Source organism: Sorex fumeus, unplaced genomic scaffold (genome assembly GCF_029834395.1).
Source record: "Sorex fumeus unplaced genomic scaffold, SorFum_2.1 ptg000122l, whole genome shotgun sequence".
Classification (NCBI taxonomy): domain Eukaryota; kingdom Metazoa; phylum Chordata; class Mammalia; order Eulipotyphla; family Soricidae; genus Sorex; species Sorex fumeus.
This window is the reverse complement of record NW_026606179.1, coordinates 11417740-11437452: the sequence shown is the minus strand read 5'-3', so window position 1 is coordinate 11437452 and position 19713 is coordinate 11417740. Positions and strand designations below refer to the sequence as shown.

Here is a 19713-nt window from a genome sequence, read left to right as displayed (position 1 = left end):
TCCGCCCCCCCGTGCTGTGGCCGTGTCCGTGCCCCGGGGGTAGGGGGCGCAGAAGTGCGCTCCCCGGCCCCCTCCGGCCCCGGGGTTTGCATGGGAGAATCCTCTTTCCACGATGCCACTGGGCGACGTGGCTTAGGGAGGGGGAGGACGGAGGGCTCGGCCTCCCTGCCCCGGGCGTCACTCAGTGATCACGGGTAAAGAGAACTGTTTCAGAAAGGCCCCGACTCCACTGTTTTCTTCGTCGAAAGAGCAAAACCCAGCACCTCCAGGATCCACGAGCCGAGGTCTCTCTTCCCTCGGACTCCGAGTTCTCTCAGTGGCTACCCACGTGCCCGACGGCCCGGAGAATGCAAACCCCAGGCCCGTAACGCTTCCGGGGAGCTCGTTTATTCCGAAAAATAAATAGGGTCCGTGGGAAGGGACGTGCGCTGCGGATGCGCAGCCGGCTCAGGGTTCCCGGGGTTCCAGCATATCCGCCACAGCCCTGGGGAGCAGGAAGAGGAGGTTAGGGGTTTCCCAAGCGCACACTCGGGCTCCTCCAGTTGCCGGGCGGTGGGGAGGGGACACTCCAAACGGGACGGGACCCCGAAGCCAGCACCCCCCCCACACACTTACTGGTACAGGGACGAGGAGAAATAATCGACGTAGCTTCCTGTGGGAGAGAAGAGACTTGAGGGGGTATCCCTTTGGGCGAAATGGGGGGAGAAAAAAACACTTTTTCTGAGTTTCCAAACGAGAATTTCTCTTGCTTCTCCGGGTCCCCGCACTCCAGGAACTCACCCTTACTGGGGCCACGCGCGGTTCCAGGTTCTCCCTTCAGTTCTCCGCCCATTTTCGCCGCCGCAGCAGCAGCTTCGGCTCCGCCCCTTTAAGGCCCCGCCCCTCAAGCCTTTCCTAATTGGCCCCGCCCCTCGGGGTTCGCCTTGCTAATCCCCGGCCCTTAGTAGGGTTTGCGGGGCGCAGCTCTTGCTCACCTGGAGTGCAGACGGTTTCACAGACCAGCGGGCAGAGATAGCAAAATTGGCAGTGCTGGAAGGCAAGAGGGGGCGATAGGACGGGGTCAAGATGGGGGCGGGGACACGGCAGCTCCCTGAAAGCAGGGCTAGTCTAGGGGCTGTGGCACGCGGATGGTCTTGTGCCATCTTGGGGTCCCTGGGGCCTTGATGCAGTCGAAGGTGTGTGTGTGGGGGGGCCTCACCTGGCACTGGTCGCAGTGCTCACCCATGTTCTCCTCGTCGCAGTGGCAGTTCTCACATTCTGTGCATCGCTGGGGACCAGAGGGGCTTGGTCAGATGAAATGCAGACCTCCCCCCCAGCCCATCCATCCTCTTTGTCCTTGGACATTTCCCCAACTCCTCAGCCCCCAAACCCATTTCTGAGAGATTCCTTGTAGTTCTCTCTCCCTTACTCTGCTTTGGTCTTGACCCTGCTGTTACCCTCCCCCAACTCACCCCACTGTCTATCCATTTCCTTCCAAACACCTCAGACTCCATCACTTGTCTGCAGCATTGTCTCAACCTCCTGTGTACCCCCCATGTGGCCCCAGAAGTGTCTTTCTCAGATCGTGCTTCTGCCCTTCCTTTATTCAGGGAACTCCTGAGGCTTCCCAGGAACCCCAGGGCGAATTCCAGGCACAGCTGAGTTGGGGGGCTCCCATGTTACGTACATTGCAGAAGGAGCAATAGCCACACAGGGACCCTGGCTGGTAGTTCCCATAATCCTGGGCATCCTGTGAATCTGTGGGGACAGAAGGGCAGCGGTGACCAAGCTGGCTGGACTCAGCCCTCTCCAGCCTGCAGGTCCACTTACCTGTGTCTTCACCATCGTCCTCCTCACTGGCACTCTCTCCAGCCACCTCCCGAGCACTTAGTGGGTTGGGGATGATAGTGAATGGGAACTGGTCTTCCTCTAGCCCCTCTTCATCTTCCTCCTCCTGATGGGAAGAGCTAAGGGGGGCCACAACCTCTGCCCTCTCTTGCTTCCTCTCCCCCAGCTCTTCCTCCTCCTCTTCCTCCTGGCTCAAGCTGACACCGTGGCCTCCATCGTCCTCATCTTCCTCATCCTCTTGCTCTGGGCGGTCCTGGTGGGATTCTTCCCTCTGCTGTGAGTCTTCCTCCTCTTCTTCCTCTTCTTCTCCCTTCTTGTCTTCTTCCTCTGTTGACTCTCTAGCCTTCCAGTGACTGATCTCCTCACCCTCTGCATGTCTCTGTGACCGGGGGCTCATCTCCTCCTTGATGGATGCTTTGTCACCTGTTCCTTCATCTCTGGAACTGGGAGCCTGTTGACTGGGCATTCCAGAGAGGTCCCCATCGTCTTCCTCAGCCACTCTTTGATGCTGGTGCCCAGAAACTACTTCCTTATGCTCACCTGGGAACACCTCATGCTCAGGGCTCTCGTGGCCTTGGGGCTGGTGGCTTGCAACAGGGTGGCTGAACCTGACTGAGAGCCCCTCCTCCTCCTCATCTTCCTCCTGACCTTGGGGATGTCTGTGAACTGGGTGCCACTGCTCAGTGGACACATCCTCATCCTCATCTTCCTCATCTCTGTGACCTTGATGTCCATGGCTGGGGGCATGAGGATGGTGTTCCTCTGACATATCTTCATCCTCTTCCTCCCGGTGGCCTCGGTGTCTGTGAATCTGGAGTCCATACTCACTGGAGGCATCATCATCATCATCATCTTCATCCTCATCTTTGTGGCCTCGGTGTCCGTGGACCTGGAGTCCATACTCATTGGAGGCATCATTATCATCATCATCTTCATCCTCATCTTTGTGGCCTCGGTGTCCATGGACCTGGAGTCCATATTCATTGGAGGCATCATTATCGTCATCATCTTCATCCTCATTTTTGTGGCCTCTGTGTCCATGGACCTGGAGTCCATATTCGCTGGAGGCCTCGTCATTATCGCCATCATCTTCATCCTCATCTTTGTGGCTTCGGTGTCCGCGGACCTGGAGTCCATACTCGCTGGAGGCATCTCCACCTTTCTCATGTTCATCTTCCTCCCCATGGCTTCGGTGTGCGTGCCTGGTGCTGTAATGGTGATGCTCACTGGACACAACCTCCTCCTCCTCCTCTTCCTCCTCCTCCTCCTCCCGGTGGTGGTGGCCACGGAGCCCGTGTCCCACCAAATCTCCACCTTCCTGCTGAGTCCCCTCCTCGCTGTTTATACCTTGGAGCCGGTCACTATACTCCTGGGAGACGTCTCTGTCCTCTTCCCCATAGCTCAGGACGTGACGTCCACTCACCCGGGGGGGCCCTTCCTTCTCACCTCCGTGACTCGGGTGGCCCAGTTCGGCTGATGTGTCCTCGGAGGGCCCCGGTAGCCCCGCATTATGGTTCCAGGGGCTGGGGCTCGGGCCAGGCCCCCTCAGCTGCTGGGTCATGGCTGGGGGGAGGAGCAGGATGGCCACAGCTGTCCAGAGGAGACAAGTGTGTGACCATGGCGCCTGGTGGCCCATGGGGACGAACGGATTCTGTCTGCCTTGATGATCTGGGAACGAAGCTTGGAGTCCTTGCGCCTTTGCTCTTTTTTCTTGCCTCCTGGGCCTTCACTGCAGGTCCTGTCCCCGCTTTCCTCTGGCCTCCGTGGACCAGCCTGGACACCCCTCTGAGGCCTTCAGGAGCCCCCTGACCTCCCTATCAGGCCCTCCCTCCCCACTTCCCAGCCAATAGGGCCTCACCCCTCCCCTCTCGGAGCTAAATTTAGTCCAGCTTGAGCTATTCTGGGGTGGCCAGGCCCCTCCCTCCCTCTGAGGGCAGGGGTGCCTGCAGGGTCTCCCCTGGGCCACGGGACCATGTCAAGGCACTTGACATTGGCTCATGGAAATTTATGTCTTCACAGACAGCTGCTCAGACAAGAACTAGACTTTCAGTGGGGCAAGCTGAGTGTGTTGGGGGATATGTGGCGGGGCCAAGAGGGACGCTGCCGAGGGAAGAGCTGGCCGTCGTGGAAGAAGGGGGCAGGAGTAAGATCCGATAAAGCTGCAGTGGGGACTTGGCAGAGATAGTGGGGTCCCTGGAGAGGGCTGTGGGGAGCTGCTCCCAGCATGCCCCCAGTGACCTGTCCCTGGGATTCAGATCTGGGTGCAAGGAACAGGCCAGCCAGGGCTATAAATAAAGCGGGGGGTGGGGAGGGGTACTGGAGCTCAGGTTCCACAGAGTGCAGCTGTTCCTTTCCCTGTCCCTGTTCCAAAGTGTGCGCAGGAGACATGTGACCTGCATGTGGGTGTCAGTGTCCCCGTGGCGGTCACTCTGGGTCCCCAATATGCCACTTTCTTTTCTTTTCCTTTTTCTTTTTTCTTTTTTTTTGGCTTTTTGGGTAACACCCAGTGATGCTCAGGGGTTACTCCTGGCTCTGCACTCAAGAAATCACTCCTGAAAGTGCTGGGGGGACACTGTGGGATGCTGGGGATTGAACTCGGTTTGGCCGCATGCCAGGCAAAAGCCCTCCCCGTTGTGTTATTGCTCAGTCTCCATGTGCCACTTCCTGTCTCTGTCCTCCTCCCTGGTGCATTCTCCCGGTGTCCCGTGTCTTTGTCTCAGATCAGCGTGCCCCTTTGTCCTGCTCTCTGGCCTCCTTGCCTTCTCTTTTTTCCTTTTGAGTTTTTGCCATTGGCCATACCCAGTGGTGCTCAGGGATGACTCCTGGCAGTGCTCTGGGGATTCTGTGTTGTGTTAGGGACGAAGTTCAGATTGGCTGAGGCTTAGTTAATTCATTTAGATTTGATTTAAAAATATTTGGGGTGGGCTGGAGACATAGTCCAGCAGAGATAGGCACTTGAGGGCAACTGACCCCAGTTTCATTCCCCACACCACATGGCCCCTTAGCACAGAGCTGGGGGTAGTTGCTGAGCACTGCCGAGTGTGACTCAAAGTCCTTAAAATATATAGGGGGCCAAAGAGATAGTACAATGGGTAGTGTGCTTGCTTTGCCCATGGTCAACCCGGGTCCGAGTCCTAGCACCACATATAGTCCCCTGAGCCCTCCAGGAGTGATTCCTGAATGCAGAGACAGAATAGATCCTGAGCACAGCCTGGTAGGGCCCCAAAATCCTGCAGTTTTGGTCCAGTGTGTAGGCTTGAAGGTTGGTGCTTGAGGGAGCCAAGGGTACCGGGGTGGTGGGGATCAAAAACATGCCAGCCTCCACTCCAGCCCTTTGAGTGATCTCACAGGTGCCCATCTCTCCACCCTCAACTTAAGTGTTTGTGGCCCTCGCTGCGCACCCCACCCCCGCCCCCAGATTCTCTGACTCCTCTCTCAACTCTGATTTTCCCTGCTCCTTCTCTCTGGGACTCTGTCCCCCTCTCTCTGTGTATCTCTCCCTCCCTCTTTGGGTCTCTGTCTTTCTATCTGAGTCTCTGTCCCTCCTCTCTCTGGGTCTCAGTCCCTCTCTGAGGCTTGGCCTGTCCCGGTCCTAGGACCCGCCTCCTGCTATGAGTCTCAAGTCTCCCCGCCCCCGCCCCCCAAGAACTTGCCCCGCCCCAGACTGGGCTGGAAGTGGCGGATCCGGTTTGTCCCTGGCGGCCGTGAACCGGGTGCTGGAGGGAATCGGGGTGCGGAGGCCGCGCCAGCATGGTGGGCGCGGAGAAGGAGCAGGTGAGCCGCGCGGCTCTGGGTGCAGGGAGCGGGCGGGTCTCACTTCGCAGAGAGCGCTCGGCTGGACGCCAGATCCGGACTCTGAGGACCGAGGGGCTGGTGGGGCCGGCCTGAATCCTGGGTCCTTGGGCATCCGCAGGAGATCGGGGCTGTTGGAGCATGTGGAAGAGGGCGGGGTCCTGAGAACGGGGTCCCGGGGTAGGGCGAGGCGCTCCTCAGTGACGGAACTGACCCCCGACCCTGTTCCCGTCCCCAGAGCTGGATCCCCAAGATCTTCAAGAAGAAGACATGCACGACATTCATCGTGGACCCCAGCGATTCGCGGTGAGCCCAGCACCCACCCGCGAACCGACCCCGAGTCCGCGGCCGCCGGCCCCGCCCCGCCCCGCCCGCCCAGGCCCCGCCCCCCGACCCGCCCCCGACCCGCGCCGCTCCGCCCCCACCGCAGGATCGCCCAAGGGCGTTCCGGGGGCGCGCAGGGGCTGGGGGGTGGCAGCTGCCGCGCCGTGAGGGTCTTTGCGGAGCATTCCAGCGCCCCATCTCCCCGCTGCCTTCCCAGGATCAGTGTTGACAGGCTCGGTTCTGTGCGTGCCGCACCCCGAGTGTCTTTGTCTCCCCATTTCCCGTTCAGGTTGTGCCTCATTCATCCGAGAAACCGCCACCTTGAAGGGGGGGGGAACGCATTTGGGAGGTGCCAGGCCACACCCGGGGCTGAGGTTCACCTGGAACTTGGCTGTGTGGCTAAGGGCAAATCATTCTGCCTCCTGGGGTGACCCTGAGAATTGTTTGATTATTCCTTTGTTTCTGAAAACCTGTCTGCTCAGACTCCCAGCTATATGCTTGGGGCCGATCCTGTGGTTACAGGGGGTCAAGCCCCCCTGGATATTGCGTGCAACACCTGTGCCCAGCCCTTTGAGCCAGTTTTCTGTTCCTGTAATTAAACAAGTTAATGTGTGACCAAGCAGGACCTGGAGATTTTTCTGCAGCTCCTGCCCAAAGGCAGGCGCTGGTCACTGTCTGGGAGCCAGATAGTGGGGTACCACCTTGGGCAGCTTCCAGCCTCAGGGCTGCTCTTTCCAGAGGGCTCTGACTTCCAGACACCTTTTTCTCTTTTGGGGAGAAGGGTACCTCCAGAGTTAGTATGTGCCAGCAATGGTATGTAAATCAACCTTTGTAAATAAACATTTGTTGGGGTGAGTGCTCAACACTTCAAAACTTTTTAATTTTGGTTTTAGGTCACACCCAGCGATGCTCAGGGCTTACTCCTGGCTCTGTGCTTGGAGATCACTCCTGGCAGGGCTTGGGGCACCGTAGGGGATGCTGGGGATTGAACCCTGGCTGGCCACTTGCAAAGCAAGTGCCCTACCCACTGTGCTATCTCAGCAGCACTTAAAACTTCTTTGGGGAGTGTTTATTGCTGTGGGGACCACACCCAACAGTGCTAGGAATTCATGTGGGATAAATTCAGGGTCTCAGGCCTGCACTGCACCCTTAGCCCCTTTCCCAGCCCCTCCAGACTTTCTTCCTTATGGGAATCATTATCACAGAGCTGGGAGTTGACAAGGACAGTGGAAGGGGAAAGGGGGAGGGATGCTTGGGAGCTAACTGGGATACTGCATGACCTTTGAGTTCTGGAGGAGGAAGGGTCTGGAAGTGACAGCTGAAGGCAGATGTGAGAGAGAAGGGTGAGGAATTGGGACCTAGAGGTAGTAGGGGAAGCATTTACCTTGTATGTGTCTAACCCTGATTTGATCCCTGACACTGCATGTGTTTCCCTACCAGGAATGGCCTGAGTACAGAGATAGTAGTAAGCCCTGAGCACTGCAGATGTGGCCATTGCATGCCCCCCGCAACCCTCCCTACCGCCAAAATAGGGAGAAATTTTTCCTGCAGCAAGCAGGTACAGGTTCGAATTGACCCCAAATGCAGCAATTCTTGAAAATTGTGTGATGTTTAGGAGCCCCAGGACCACTCTTGGTGATATTCAGCCAACAGGGCCAAGCGGTTCAATACATGGTGATGATCTGGCGGGGGGGTGCCTGGGTATTCCAGGGCTACACTTGGCTGGGCTGGAAGGCCAAGGGGTGTTGGGGTTAAATTTGGTCTTTGCACTAACCACTTAGCCTCTCCCTGGCCCCTTGCATGGAAGAGTTTTTCTGTTTGGATTTTCTTTTTTCCCCCCACACTTAAATAATTTTTTATTTCATTTATTTATTTTTCTTACTTATTTTTGGCTCAAGCCTTAGGGGACTATGTTGGGTGCGAACCCAGGTCAACTGGCTGCATGCATGACGAGCATCCTAGTCACCTTACTATTGCTCCAGCCCCCTAGATACCTCTTCCAAGTCACATGCTAACTAGCTTGCACCCTCCTCTCCCCAGCCCCACCTCTACAGCAGCCCCATTGGCCTCAGAGCTGGCCTGCAACACCTGGGGGCTTGGACCCACTTACAAGTCAAGGCCACCTCCCTTCCTTGCTACAGTCCCCTCCCTCTCAAAGGGCCAGTCCCACCAGCCTATCTGAAATAACACACACACACACACACACACACACACACACACACACACACACACTATGCCAATTTACCTGGTCTTTCTAACCATGCCCCATTCTAGCTTATAATGTCAATTGTTTGCACACATACCCACACCCACATATACGCACATGCACACACATACACAGACACACACCCCATGCCATTTTTACCTGGTCTTCCTAACCATGCCCCGAGCATGCCACTAACTTATAATGCCAAATGTGGCCCAAACACCAAAAAAAAAAAAAAGAGAGAGAAAAAAGAAGAGGGAAGGATGGTAGATGGACAGAGAAGGGACACTATGACAATGCTAGAACTATTGCAAAGCACAGGGCCTAAGAAGAGTAAAGCGTCTACTTTAGAGGTGGGGCTGGAGCGATAGCAGAGTGGCTAGGGTGTTTGCCTTGCACATGGCCGACCCGGGTTCGATTGCTCCATCCCTCTCGGAGAGCCCAATAAGCTACCAAGAGTATCCCTCCCGCAAGCTCCCTGTGGCGTATTAGATATGCCAAAAACAGTACCAAATCTCACAGTGGAGATGTTACTGGTGCCTGCTCGAGCAAATTGATGGACAATGGGAAGACAGTGCTACAGTGTTATTTTTGGCTACACTCAGTGGTACTCAGGGTTACTTCTGGCTCAGCACTCAGAAATTAAATCTGGTGCTGCTTGGGGGACCATATGGAATGCCAGGGATCCAGCCTGGGTTGCCCATGTGCAAGGCGAACGCCCTCCCTGCTGTATTATTGCTCAGGCCCCCGAAGATCACTTTTTTGGGTCACACCCGGTAATGCACAGGGGTTACTCCTGGCTCTGCACTCAGGAATTATGCCTGGCAGTGCTCAGGAAACCATATGGAATGCTGGGAATTGAACCTGGGTCGGCCACGTGCAGGGCAAACGCCCTATTTGCTGTGCTATCACTCCAACCCCCCAAAAAAACATTTTTAAAGCCATTTATGAATGCTTCAGAAAGACACAGACACATCAGGTCAGAACAGACTTAAGAAATTACCAAATCCCCCCACTAAAGTGTCTTTTCCTTTAGTTTCCTGCCTGGTGCATTGAGTTTGGGACCCTGTGGGTCCTCCTTCTGGGTCATTGCACTTAGGCAGCGATCAGGTAGCTGGGCCGGAGGGAGGCCAGGGCAGGTGTGCTGAGCCAAGGGCAGTTTCTAGAATTGAGCCAAGGACAGTTTCTAGAATCGGAGCCTCACCCTGTGACCGGTGCCACTTACAGTCAGGTGAGCCTTGAATAGAGTGCATTGTGTGTGGGCGTGTGCAGAAAATGGCTGCTTTGATTAGGAATTTCAGTTTTGGGGGCCATGGTGAGTGGGGGATGGAGATATTTCTAGTCACTGCTCACCAGAATATTCCATATCTGCAACCAACATGCTGCCACAGGTGGTCACTGAGCACTCTGAGGAACTGACATTTTATTTTAATTTATATTTTGGTTTTTGGGCCATACCCAGCTGAGCCTCACGCATGAAGGAGCTGGAAGAGGAACCCAGGTGTGTGGGACCCGTGGCATAGATCTCCAAGCCTGCTCGGATTGGGACTGGGGCCTCCTCTACCCAGATCTCCCATCTTCCAGTATGTAGGCGTTACACCCATCAACTGCCCCAGCGGCGCTGTGTAATCCCATCAATGGCCAAGATCCAGAGACTATAAAACCTTGCTCCCGGAAGTGCACGGCCGCATTTGCGGCTGCGCAACATCTTATTATCTAGTTCTTACTCTGGAGAACCTGGCAGGCTACCAGAAGTATCCTGCCCACACGGCAGAGTCTGGCAAACTCCCTGTGGCATATTCAATATGCCAAAAACCAGTAACAATGATGGGTCTCATCCTCCTGACCCTGAAAAAGCCTCGAATGTGGCACTTTTTAAAATCTCTGGGCTAGGATGAAGGAGATGTTACTGGGGCCTGCTCGAGGCAATCAATGAACAACAGGATGACAGTGACAGTGACCCAGCTGTGCTCAGGGGTCACTCCTAGAGGGCTCTGGGCACCCTATGTGGTACTGAGGGATGGAACCTGGGTGGGCCGCGTGCCAGGCAAGTGTCCTCCTCCCTGCTGTACTATGGTGCCAGCCCCAGGAGCTGATTTTTGATTTGTGTTTCATCGTAATGTGTTGTTTGTTTGTTTGTTTGCTTGCTTTTTGGGTCACACCCAGTGATGCACAGAGGTTACTACTGGCTCATGCACTCAGGAATTACTCCTGGCGGTGCTCATAGGATGCTAGGAATCGAACCTGGGTTGGCGGCGTGCAAGGCAAACGCCCTACCCATTGTGCTATTGCTCCAGCCCCTCATTGTAATGTGTTTGACTAGAACAAGGCACCTATATAACTAGGTGCTTCTGTACTGGATAGCACAGGTTCTAGAATAATTCAAAAAGTTTTGCCAGGGAGGTCTAGAGGGAAGTGAATGGAAGGGAAAGAGAGGCATCCAGAGATGGGAAAGAGGCCAAGAAAAGATGAACCGGGTAAACTGAGGCACACCAGGGCTCTGGAGGTAGACTTGGAAAGGAGAGGTTTGAACCTTACTTCAGGTGCCTGCCAGGGATCAGGCTAGTCTGTTTACCCGATTTGAGGATCAACGTCCATTTTTTTCTTTCCTGTTCTTTTTATGGGGGACACCCCCCAGTGGTATTTGGGGGCTACTTCTGGCTCAATGCCTGGGACTCCCTCCGGGTGGTGCTCAGGGGATCTTTGTGTTCTGGGCCTTTGGGCTATCGCCCCACGCTCTTTATTTCATCATTTTTTTGGTTTTGTTTTTGGGGAGTCAAAGGGACACTACTTTGTCATTGTTGTAAGGCTACACAGGCAATATTGGAGGCCACCAAGACCCCAAGCAGAGCCAGGATTCAGGTAGGGGCAGGTAGGCAGTACTGGGATCAAATCTAGGACTTCACACACGCACAGACCCTGTGGTGGCGCCTTGTTTTCTCAGCTCCAGCCAGAGCCTTTCCATCAAGTGGCTTCTTTTTTTTTTTTTTGCTTTTTGGGTCACACTTGGTGAAGCACAGGGGTTACTCCTGGCTCCTCACTCAGGAATTACTCCTGGCAGTGCTCAGGGGACCATATGGGATGCTGGAAATCGAACCCCGATCGGGCGCATGCAAGGCAAATGCCCTACCCGCTGTGCTCTCGCTCCAGCCCCCAAGTGGCTTCTTATTTTGTACCTAACTCAGTTGCAGAAACTTTCACCTCTCCTGCTCCCTGAAATCGTTCTGGACTAAGGCACTGCAGAGGGTTAGATCCTTTCTCCAAGAAATGCTTTTTCTATCTCTATGAGATGCTGGGATCTTTGCGACTCACTGCATATGGCATTGAGACTGCAAGGGATGTTTGATCTTTATTTAGGCAGAAAATAAGTCTATCTGGGGGCCAGAGCAATGGTACAGTGGGAAAAGCGCTTGCCTTGCACACAGCTGATGTGGATTTGATCCTGGCATCCCTGAGCACCATCAGGAGTAATTCCTGAGCACAGAGCTAAGAGTAACCCCTGAGCATCACTGGGTATGGGTCCCCCCAAAAAAAACAAACAGAAAAGAATAGGGACTAGCTGGTCACTATTTGCCACAAGAAAGCAGCCCTCAAAGACAAATACAGGATCAGATAGTCTAGGGGTAACACATTTGCCTTGCATAGAGGTAACCCAATATCACACAGTATTCCCTGAGTCCTGCCAGGAGTGGCTCTTGATTCCTGAGCACAGAACCAGGAGTCAGCCCTTAGCACCCCTGCTGTGTCCACCAAACCAAACCAAACAAGGCAAACACTAGGAAAAACAAACAACAGTGCCTTTTTTTCTGTTTTTTTTTTTTTTTTTTTTTTTATGGGGGGAGGAAGGACTCGCACCCAGCGATGCTCAGGAGTTACTCCTGGCTCTGCACTCAGAAATTACTCCTCACTCTGCCTGAGGGACCATATGGGAAGCTGGGGATCGAACTTGGGTCAGGCGTGTACAAGGCAAACACCTCCTCCACTGTGCTATGACTCCAGCCCTTCTTGGGAGGGAGCCAGAAGCTGCTGCTGGTGTTGAAAAGAGTTGAAACAGATGTGCTCCAGGTCTGGGTTCCATGATCCCCAACAAACAGGGGCCCCAAACAACTCCAGTCATTGAGAGCAACTCCTGGCAGTGCTCAGGGATTATTCCTGGAGGGTTCCAGGTTCCCTATGAGATCCTGGAGTCCCTATGAGATCCTGGAGTTTGAACCTGTCGACTCTGTGCCAGGTCAGTGCCCTACCCACTGTGCTATCGCTCCAACGACCTTTTTTTTTTTGCTTTTTGGGTCACAACTGGTGATGCACAGGGGTTACTCCTGGCAGTGCTCAGGGGACCATATGGGATGCTGGGAATCGAACCCGGGTCGGCCACGTGCAAGGTAAATGCCGTACCCGCTGTGCTATCGTTCCAGACCCACAACGAACATGTTTTTTAAAAGAGTGTTATGAAGGGTTCGGCATGAAAGAATTACAGATATTCCAGCACCGCACTGAGTGTCTCTTTGACCATACCTGGGACTGAAAGGAGAATGACTCCAGCACTGTGTTATTCTGAGTTATTTAAAGCCCTGTGAGCCTTTTCTCCTGAGGTCCTGGTATGCACCCCTCCTTTTAGGAAGCCTTGCCCAGTTTCTCTGGTGACTCAGTCAGCTGAGTTATGATGGGCTTGTGAGTCCAGGAGGACGCAGACTCAGAGAGATGAAGCCACTTTTCTGAAGTCACACAGCTGTCCCAGCTTCAAGCATGCTCCTGCTCAGAAACACTTTCAAGTTTCCTCTTCAATGCAAACCGCATGTGTCTGCACCCCCAGACATGGGGAGGGTAGGCTTGAGCCTCCCCATTGCAGGCTTAGGGGCTGCTCAAGCCATTCCTTCCAGTGGGAAGGGGATGGACACCGAATTCCCTGGGGACCAGCAGGGCACATGAGTGCCCCCTGTGGCGCTCACACACGAGGTGGGCCACGTCCCTGGGGGTCATGCTTCTCCTCTCCTGTCCAGAGGGACCTTGTGCCAGTGTGGATGCCCCCGGGGTGACCACCTGGCCGTGGCAGTGGAGGATGCGTTCGGAGCAGCCGTGGTGACCGTGTGGGACAGCGCCGTGCACACCACCGAGAAGCCCACCGATGCCTACGGGGAGGTGGACTTCATGGGCGCCAGCCGCAAGCCCAGCAATGTGAGCGGCGGGCAGGGTGGGCGGCGGGGCCCCAGCCTGTGCCTGCATTGCTCAATGCCCGCCCCCCATCCCTCACCCAATGCTCGCTCTGCACTGTGTCCCTCCCTGTCTCTGTCTTCGTCTGTCTCTGCCCCCGTCTCTCTGGTCTCTGCCTCATCCCTCTGGTCTCTGCTCCCGTCTCTCTGGTCTCTGCTCTTTTCTCTCTGGTCTGTGTCCCCCCCTGCCCTGTCCCTGTCCCCGTGTCTCCTGTGTGTCCACAGTTCCTCCGGCTCTCTGACCGCACGGATCCAGCCACAGTTTACAATCTGGTGACGCGCTCATGGGGCTTCCGGGCCCCAAACCTGGTGGTTTCCGTGCTGGGGGGGTCAGGGGGCCCCACGCTCCAGACCTGGCTTCAGGACCTGCTGCGTCGCGGGCTGGTGCGGGCCGCCCAGAGCACAGGTGACCAGGGGCTTGGGTGGGCACCTGCCTGCCCTTCTCTGGAGCACTGAGCCCGCTCTTGACGCTTCTGTTTTGCCTGTGTCTGTCCCTCCCTCCTGACTCTGACCACGCCCTGTGTCCCTCCAGGGGCCTGGGTCGTCACCGGGGGTCTGCACACCGGCATCGGCCGCCATGTGGGCGTGGCCGTGCGGGACCACCAGATGGCCAGCACTGGGGGCGCCAAGGTCGTGGCCATGGGAGTGGCCCCTTGGGGAGTGGTTCGGAACAGAGACACCCTTATCAACACCAAGGTGAGACCTTAAGAGCCGGGAATGGGCCAGGACTCCTGGGGCGGGGGGCTCGCTGGGGAATCCTGGGTCTGAGGGTGGGATCTCCTAGTCTGAGGAAAGAGACTGTGGTGGGGACTCCTGGGATGAGGGAGGAGGCTGGGCTGGACACTGGAGGTCTGAGTGAAAGCGCCAGGGTCTGGGCCCTTGTCCTTTAGGGTTCCTTCCCTGCGAGGTACCGGTGGCGTGGGGACCCCGAGGATGGGCAGCAGTTCCACCTGGACTACAACTACTCGGCCTTCCTCCTGGTGGATGACGGCACCCATGGCCACATGGGGGGCGAGACCGGCTTCCGACTGAGTTTTGAGTCCTTCGTGGCACAGCAGAGGACAGGGGTTCGGGGTGAGTGACCCAGCTAGGAGGAGACCCCTCTGATCCAAAATCTATTCCCCTCACTCCCCAGTTCCAAATATCTCAGCATCTATAGGTGCCCCCAGACTCAGCCCTGTGCAGAATCCCAGGCAGGACCCCGTCCCATCTCTCCAGCCCATTTAATTTTACTTGAGATTTGAACCATAGCTTTGCACCTGCAAGGCATGTGTGTATGTATGCTGCCACTGAGCTACATACCTAGCACTCACTTTTTATTTTTCTTTTTGGGTCACACCCAGCGTTGCACAGGAGTTACTCCTGGCTCTGCACTCAGAAATTACTCCTGGAAGTGCTTGGGGGACCATACGGGATACTGGGAATAACACCTGGGTCGGCTGCGTGCAAGGCAAATGCCCTACCCGCTGTGCTATTGCTCCAGTCCTCACTTTTTAAATTATTTTGTTTTTGGGCTGGGCAGTGGCCTACAGGGCTGTACTGCAGGTTCTGTATTAGGGAGCCCTGGAGCACTGCATTCACCCCAGCACTGTGAGGTCCTTGAACTCTGCTGGTTCTGGCCCAAAGACAAATTTAAAAAAATTGTTTCGTTACATTAAAGAAAAATAAAAGTGAAAGCACTTCCAAACAGCTCCTAAATTAGTTGCAAGGAGCGATAGCACAGCGGGTAGGGCGTTTGCCTTACAAGCGGCCAACATGGCCGACCCGAGTTCGATTCCTCCGCCCCTCTCGGAGAGCCCGGCAAGCTACCGAGAGTATCTCGCCCGCACGGCAGAGCCTGGCAAGCTCCCCGTGACGTATTCGATATGCCAAACACAGTAACAACAGAGTCTCCAATGGAGACATTACTGGGCCCGCTCGAGCAAATCGACGATCAACGGGAGGGCCTTTACCTTACCTTTACCTTATTTAAAATTTAATTTTTTACTACAGTTTAAAGTTGTATTGTGTCGGGGCTGGAGTGGGTAAGGCATTTGCCTGGCATGCAGCCGACCTGGGTTTGATTCCCAGCATCCCATATGGTTCCCTGAGCACCACCAGGAATAATTCCTGAGTGCAGAGCCAGGAGTAACCCCTGAGCATTGCTGGGTGTGACCCAAAAAGAAAAAAAAAAGTTGTATTGTGTCAATGGTTTGGTTAATTTCAACAAATAAGTGGAAAAACAAATAAGTAGGAGACTTAATATTATGTCAGTTTGTTAGAAAGCTATGTATGAATGCAGTACAGTTTGAAAAAAGAGGTCTTGGAGAGGTTTGGGTTTTTGGTTTTGAATTTATTTATTTTTATTTATTAATTTATTTTTTGCTTTTTGGGTCACAGCCGGCGATGCACAAGGGTTACTCCTGGGTCTGCACTCAGGAATTACCCCTGGCGGTGCTCAGGGGACCATATGGGATGCTTGGAATCGAACTCGGGTCGGCTGCATGCAAGGCAAATGCCCTGCCCCCTGTGCTATCGATCCAGCCCCTGGATTTATTTATTTTGGGACCATGCAAAGTGCTCAGTAGCTAGTCCTGAATCTATACTCAGGGGTCACTCCTGATGCTCAGGGGACCCGGCAAGATGGGCTTAAACCCAGCCCTTTGCAGGCAAAACATGGACTCTGGCCCACGGAGCATTTTTCGAGTCCCCACGCCCCACGTTTTTGCTCTTTGTCTTTTGCACCACTCCCAGTGGTGTTCAGGACTTATTCCTGGCTCAGTGCTCAGGGATCACTCGTTAGGGGGCTATGTGTAGTAGTGGGGATAGAAATCAGGTGGACTGCATGTAAGCCACGTGCCCTGCCTGCTATATTATGTCTTCTGTCCCTCATGTATTTTTCTGGATGAATTAATTTCCAGGTATCTTAGATGTTTGATCAAAACATGAATAAGCAGGCCAGAATGGTAGTATAGTGGGCAGGGTGCTTACAAGGCTGACCTGGGTTCAGTCCCCAGCATCACATATAGTCTCCCAAGCATAGGCAGGAGTAACCCCTGAGCACAGCTGGGTGTGGTCTACATTTTTTTTTTCACAAAAACACTAGGAGTAAGAAACGTATTATTGTGAGTTTAAGGAAGTTTTTGACTTCTATATATATTTTTTATCTCAATTTTCTTACCAAATATTCTTTTCTTTTCTTTTTGGGTCACACCCGGTGATACTCAGGGGTTCCTCCTGGCTCTGCACTCAGGAATTACTCCTGGCAGTGCTGGGGGACCATATGGGATGCCGGGGATTGAACCCGGGTTAGCCGCATGCAAGGCAAATGCCCTACCCGTTAATCGCTCTGGCACCCTTTACCAAATATTCTTGTGAATATTTGTTTATTTAGAGTGAAGTCTTTCTGATGTTCAGAGGCAATAAATCATGTTTTCTTGAAATAAATAACTTTGATTCTTTAGGCTTTTTTCATTTTATTATTTTTATTTTATTATTTTTCATTTTCATTTTATTATTTTTCTTAAACGAATGCATTAGCTCCAAACTCATGGATGTGTATACAGTGTGACAATGTGATTGTGATAGCAATTTATTTTATGTTTGGTTTTGGGGCCACACCCTGCGACCCTCACTCTGCACTCAGGAATCACTCCTTGTGGTGCTGGGCGGGGGATGGGGAGAGACCATTGGGATGCTAGGGATTGAACCTGGGTTGGCTGTGTACAAGGAAAATGCCTTATTCGCTATGCAATCGCTTCGGCCCTTAATCTCAATTTTTGTGCTTTTTAAAATTTCAGGTGCTTTTTTTTTCTTTTTAATTTTTTTTGGGGCCACACCCAGCAATACTCAGGGTTTAGTCCTGGCAGGCGTGGGGGCCATATGGGATGCTGGAGCTTGAACCTGGGTCAGCCTCGTGCAGAGCAAACGCCTTACCGGATGTACTATCACTCCAACCAGGATTCCAGTTTAATGGGGGAAGTATATATAGTCTGTTTTATGACATGGCTGTTGGTCCAAGTTGCTATTTGGACTTTCCCCGGCTCCTGGCTTCGGAGTAGCTAATCACTGATAAGTTTGACTCACTCCACCAGCATCTGCTCCACTCAGGAATCCGGGAATCCATCCCTGGTCACCTTCTTCCCTGGGAATCAACATTCCCGTGCTCCAAACCAGGCGGTTCCCAGCAAGATGGGAAAGAGTCACTGCCTGCCCCGGGGGCCTCTGGGAAAGGTAGTCCAGGCAAAGGCTCGAATGAGGGGTCGAGCCTGTGACTTTTCTTGTCCCAGGGACTGGAATTGACATCCCTGTCCTCCTGCTCCTGATCGATGGCGATGAGAAGATGCTGAAGGTATGGGGTCTCCAGACCTTTGTCCGAGTGGGGAGGGATGGAAGGGGGGCAGACTCGGGGTTCTGAGTCTTGGGGGGGAGGAGGGATCTGGGCCATCTGGACTGTGGTGGGTGCATGCTCTCCTTCCCGGCCTGAGCCCTTCTTTCTCTGGTAGCGAGTAGAGGACGCCACCCAGGCCCAGCTCCCCTGCCTCCTGGTGGCCGGATCTGGGGGCGCTGCTGACTGCCTGGCTGAGATCCTGGAAGACACCCTGGCTCCGGGAGGCGGAGGTGGCAGACACAGCGATGTCCGTGATCGGATTAAACGTTTTTTCCCCAAAGGGGACCCTGAAGTCCTTCTGGCTCAGGTACGACGCTGGGGGCAAGGGGAGATCCCAACTCTGCATCCTGCGATGGGAAGGAGCAGGGGACATGGTGTGGGGGACACGGAGGCCTGGAGTGGCGGGAAGAGGTTTCACAGTGCCCAGGAGGCTGGTTCAGGGCACCCAGCTTCTGAGGGGAGGGCGCTGAGCACCCAGACAGATACCTATGTTATGGAGTTGCAGGGTAGGGTGTGGTCTCCTAGCTCTGACAGGGTCAGGAACAAGCTGCACTCCTGAGCATCATACTCTCTAGGTGGAAAGGATCATGACCCGGAAGGAGCTGCTGACCGTCTATTCGTCTGAGGATGGCCCTGAAGAATTTGAGACCATTGTCTTAAAGGCCCTTGTGAAGGGTAAGAAATTGGACCCTCAAATTCTCCTCCTATCCCAGCTCAATGTTTCTTTTTGTTTGTTTTGGTTTGGGGGCCACACCTGATGGTGCTCATAGTTTATTTCTGGCTCCAAGAGCCAAATGGGGTACCTGGGATCAAATCTAGGTTGGCCACATGGCAAAGGCCATCCCCACTGTGCCATCACTCTGACCCATATTTCACCTCAATTTTGAAGTCTTTCCGAGGCTGGCAGTGAATTCATTCTTTCAAGTCTTTTAAATTTGCCCCTCTTGGAGAGCCCGGCAAGCTACCGAGAGTATTCGATATGCCAAACACAGTAACAACAAAGTCTCCAATGGAGACGTTACTGGGCCCGCTCGAGCAAATCGACGATCAACGGGAGGGCCTTTACCTTTTACCTTTACCTTTTATTAACAATTTTTGTGGTATTGTTTTGGGCCACATCCAGTAATGCTCAGAACTTTCTCCTGATGGGCTTAGGGACTCTATGAGGTACCAGCGACTGAACCCAGGTCAGCTACATGCAAAAGAAGTACCTTCCCCGCTCTACTAGCACTCTTGGCCCTTGCTTCTAGAATTTTTTTTTGGTGGGGGGCACACTTGGCAATGCTCTGAGATTACTTCCAGCTCTGCACTCAGGAGTTACTCCTGGAAGTGCTGGGGGTCCATATGGGATGCCAGGATCGAACCTGCGTCAGCCGTATGCAAAGCAAACACCCTCCTTGCTGTACTGTCACTCTGACCCTACTTCTGGATTTTGACTGTGTCTCTTGTAGGCAGTGTTGCTGAAGTGGTAGTGGGTTACTCCTGCTCTGTGCAGGGGCTGCTCCCAGCAGTGCTGAAATGACAATGAAGCACTGGGGTTGGATCTGGGGTTATATTGAGGGCAAGTGCCTCATCTCCTGTCCTTGATCTCCAGCCACTCCTTCCGCTACTGTTGGGCACCAGGTTGTCAGTCCCTCATGATTCCCATCTTGCAGATAAGAAAGTGAGGCTACAGATGTTCTGTGCAGTTTCTGAAAGCACTCCTGATTGGTAGGGATCTGACAAGGGGACACTACGCTGCTTTCCCCAGAGACCCTGTGCCCGCTGGGTACTCCCTACTTCTGTGAGTTCCATTCTAGGGATGCTTAAAAGGAGGCAAAAAAAAAAAAGGCAAAAGTCCCTTTTGCACTTTGGTGCCAGATGTAGAGGATGTGGAGACCAAAAGAAAAGTGGACTCCGGAGTGCATGAAGGGATGGTGCCGGCTTTGCTGACTCTGCTTTGATCCATGAAGAATCCTCCAAATACTGACATAAGTGACTCCTGA

At 53.9% G+C, this 19713-nt stretch overlaps 2 protein-coding genes across 2 annotated transcripts in view; one reads left to right on the top strand and one right to left on the bottom strand.

Moving 5' to 3' along the window:
• Positions 1-365: 365 nt before the first annotated feature.
• On the bottom strand, positions 366-3607 carry HRC (histidine rich calcium binding protein). The gene is made up of 6 exons (XM_056135958.1): positions 1810-3607; positions 1667-1737; positions 1199-1267; positions 975-1029; positions 616-652; positions 366-484 (listed from the first exon to the last, which is right to left on the bottom strand). The coding sequence occupies exons 1-6, from the start codon at positions 3461-3463 to the stop codon at positions 448-450; spliced, it is 1923 nt and encodes a 640-aa protein (XP_055991933.1). The 5' UTR covers positions 3464-3607; the 3' UTR covers positions 366-447.
• Positions 3608-5485: 1878 nt separating this feature from the next.
• TRPM4 (transient receptor potential cation channel subfamily M member 4) overlaps positions 5486-19713 on the top strand; it is a 33441-nt gene continuing 19213 nt past the window's right edge. The window contains exons 1-9 of the mRNA XM_056135968.1: positions 5486-5601; positions 5858-5925; positions 13150-13324; positions 13585-13765; positions 13892-14055; positions 14250-14433; positions 17628-17689; positions 17844-18035; positions 18304-18403. Of these exons, the coding sequence (XP_055991943.1) occupies positions 5578-5601; positions 5858-5925; positions 13150-13324; positions 13585-13765; positions 13892-14055; positions 14250-14433; positions 17628-17689; positions 17844-18035; positions 18304-18403 (1150 nt within the window). The 5' untranslated portion in view covers positions 5486-5577. The remainder of the gene's footprint in view (positions 5602-5857; positions 5926-13149; positions 13325-13584; positions 13766-13891; positions 14056-14249; positions 14434-17627; positions 17690-17843; positions 18036-18303; positions 18404-19713) is intronic.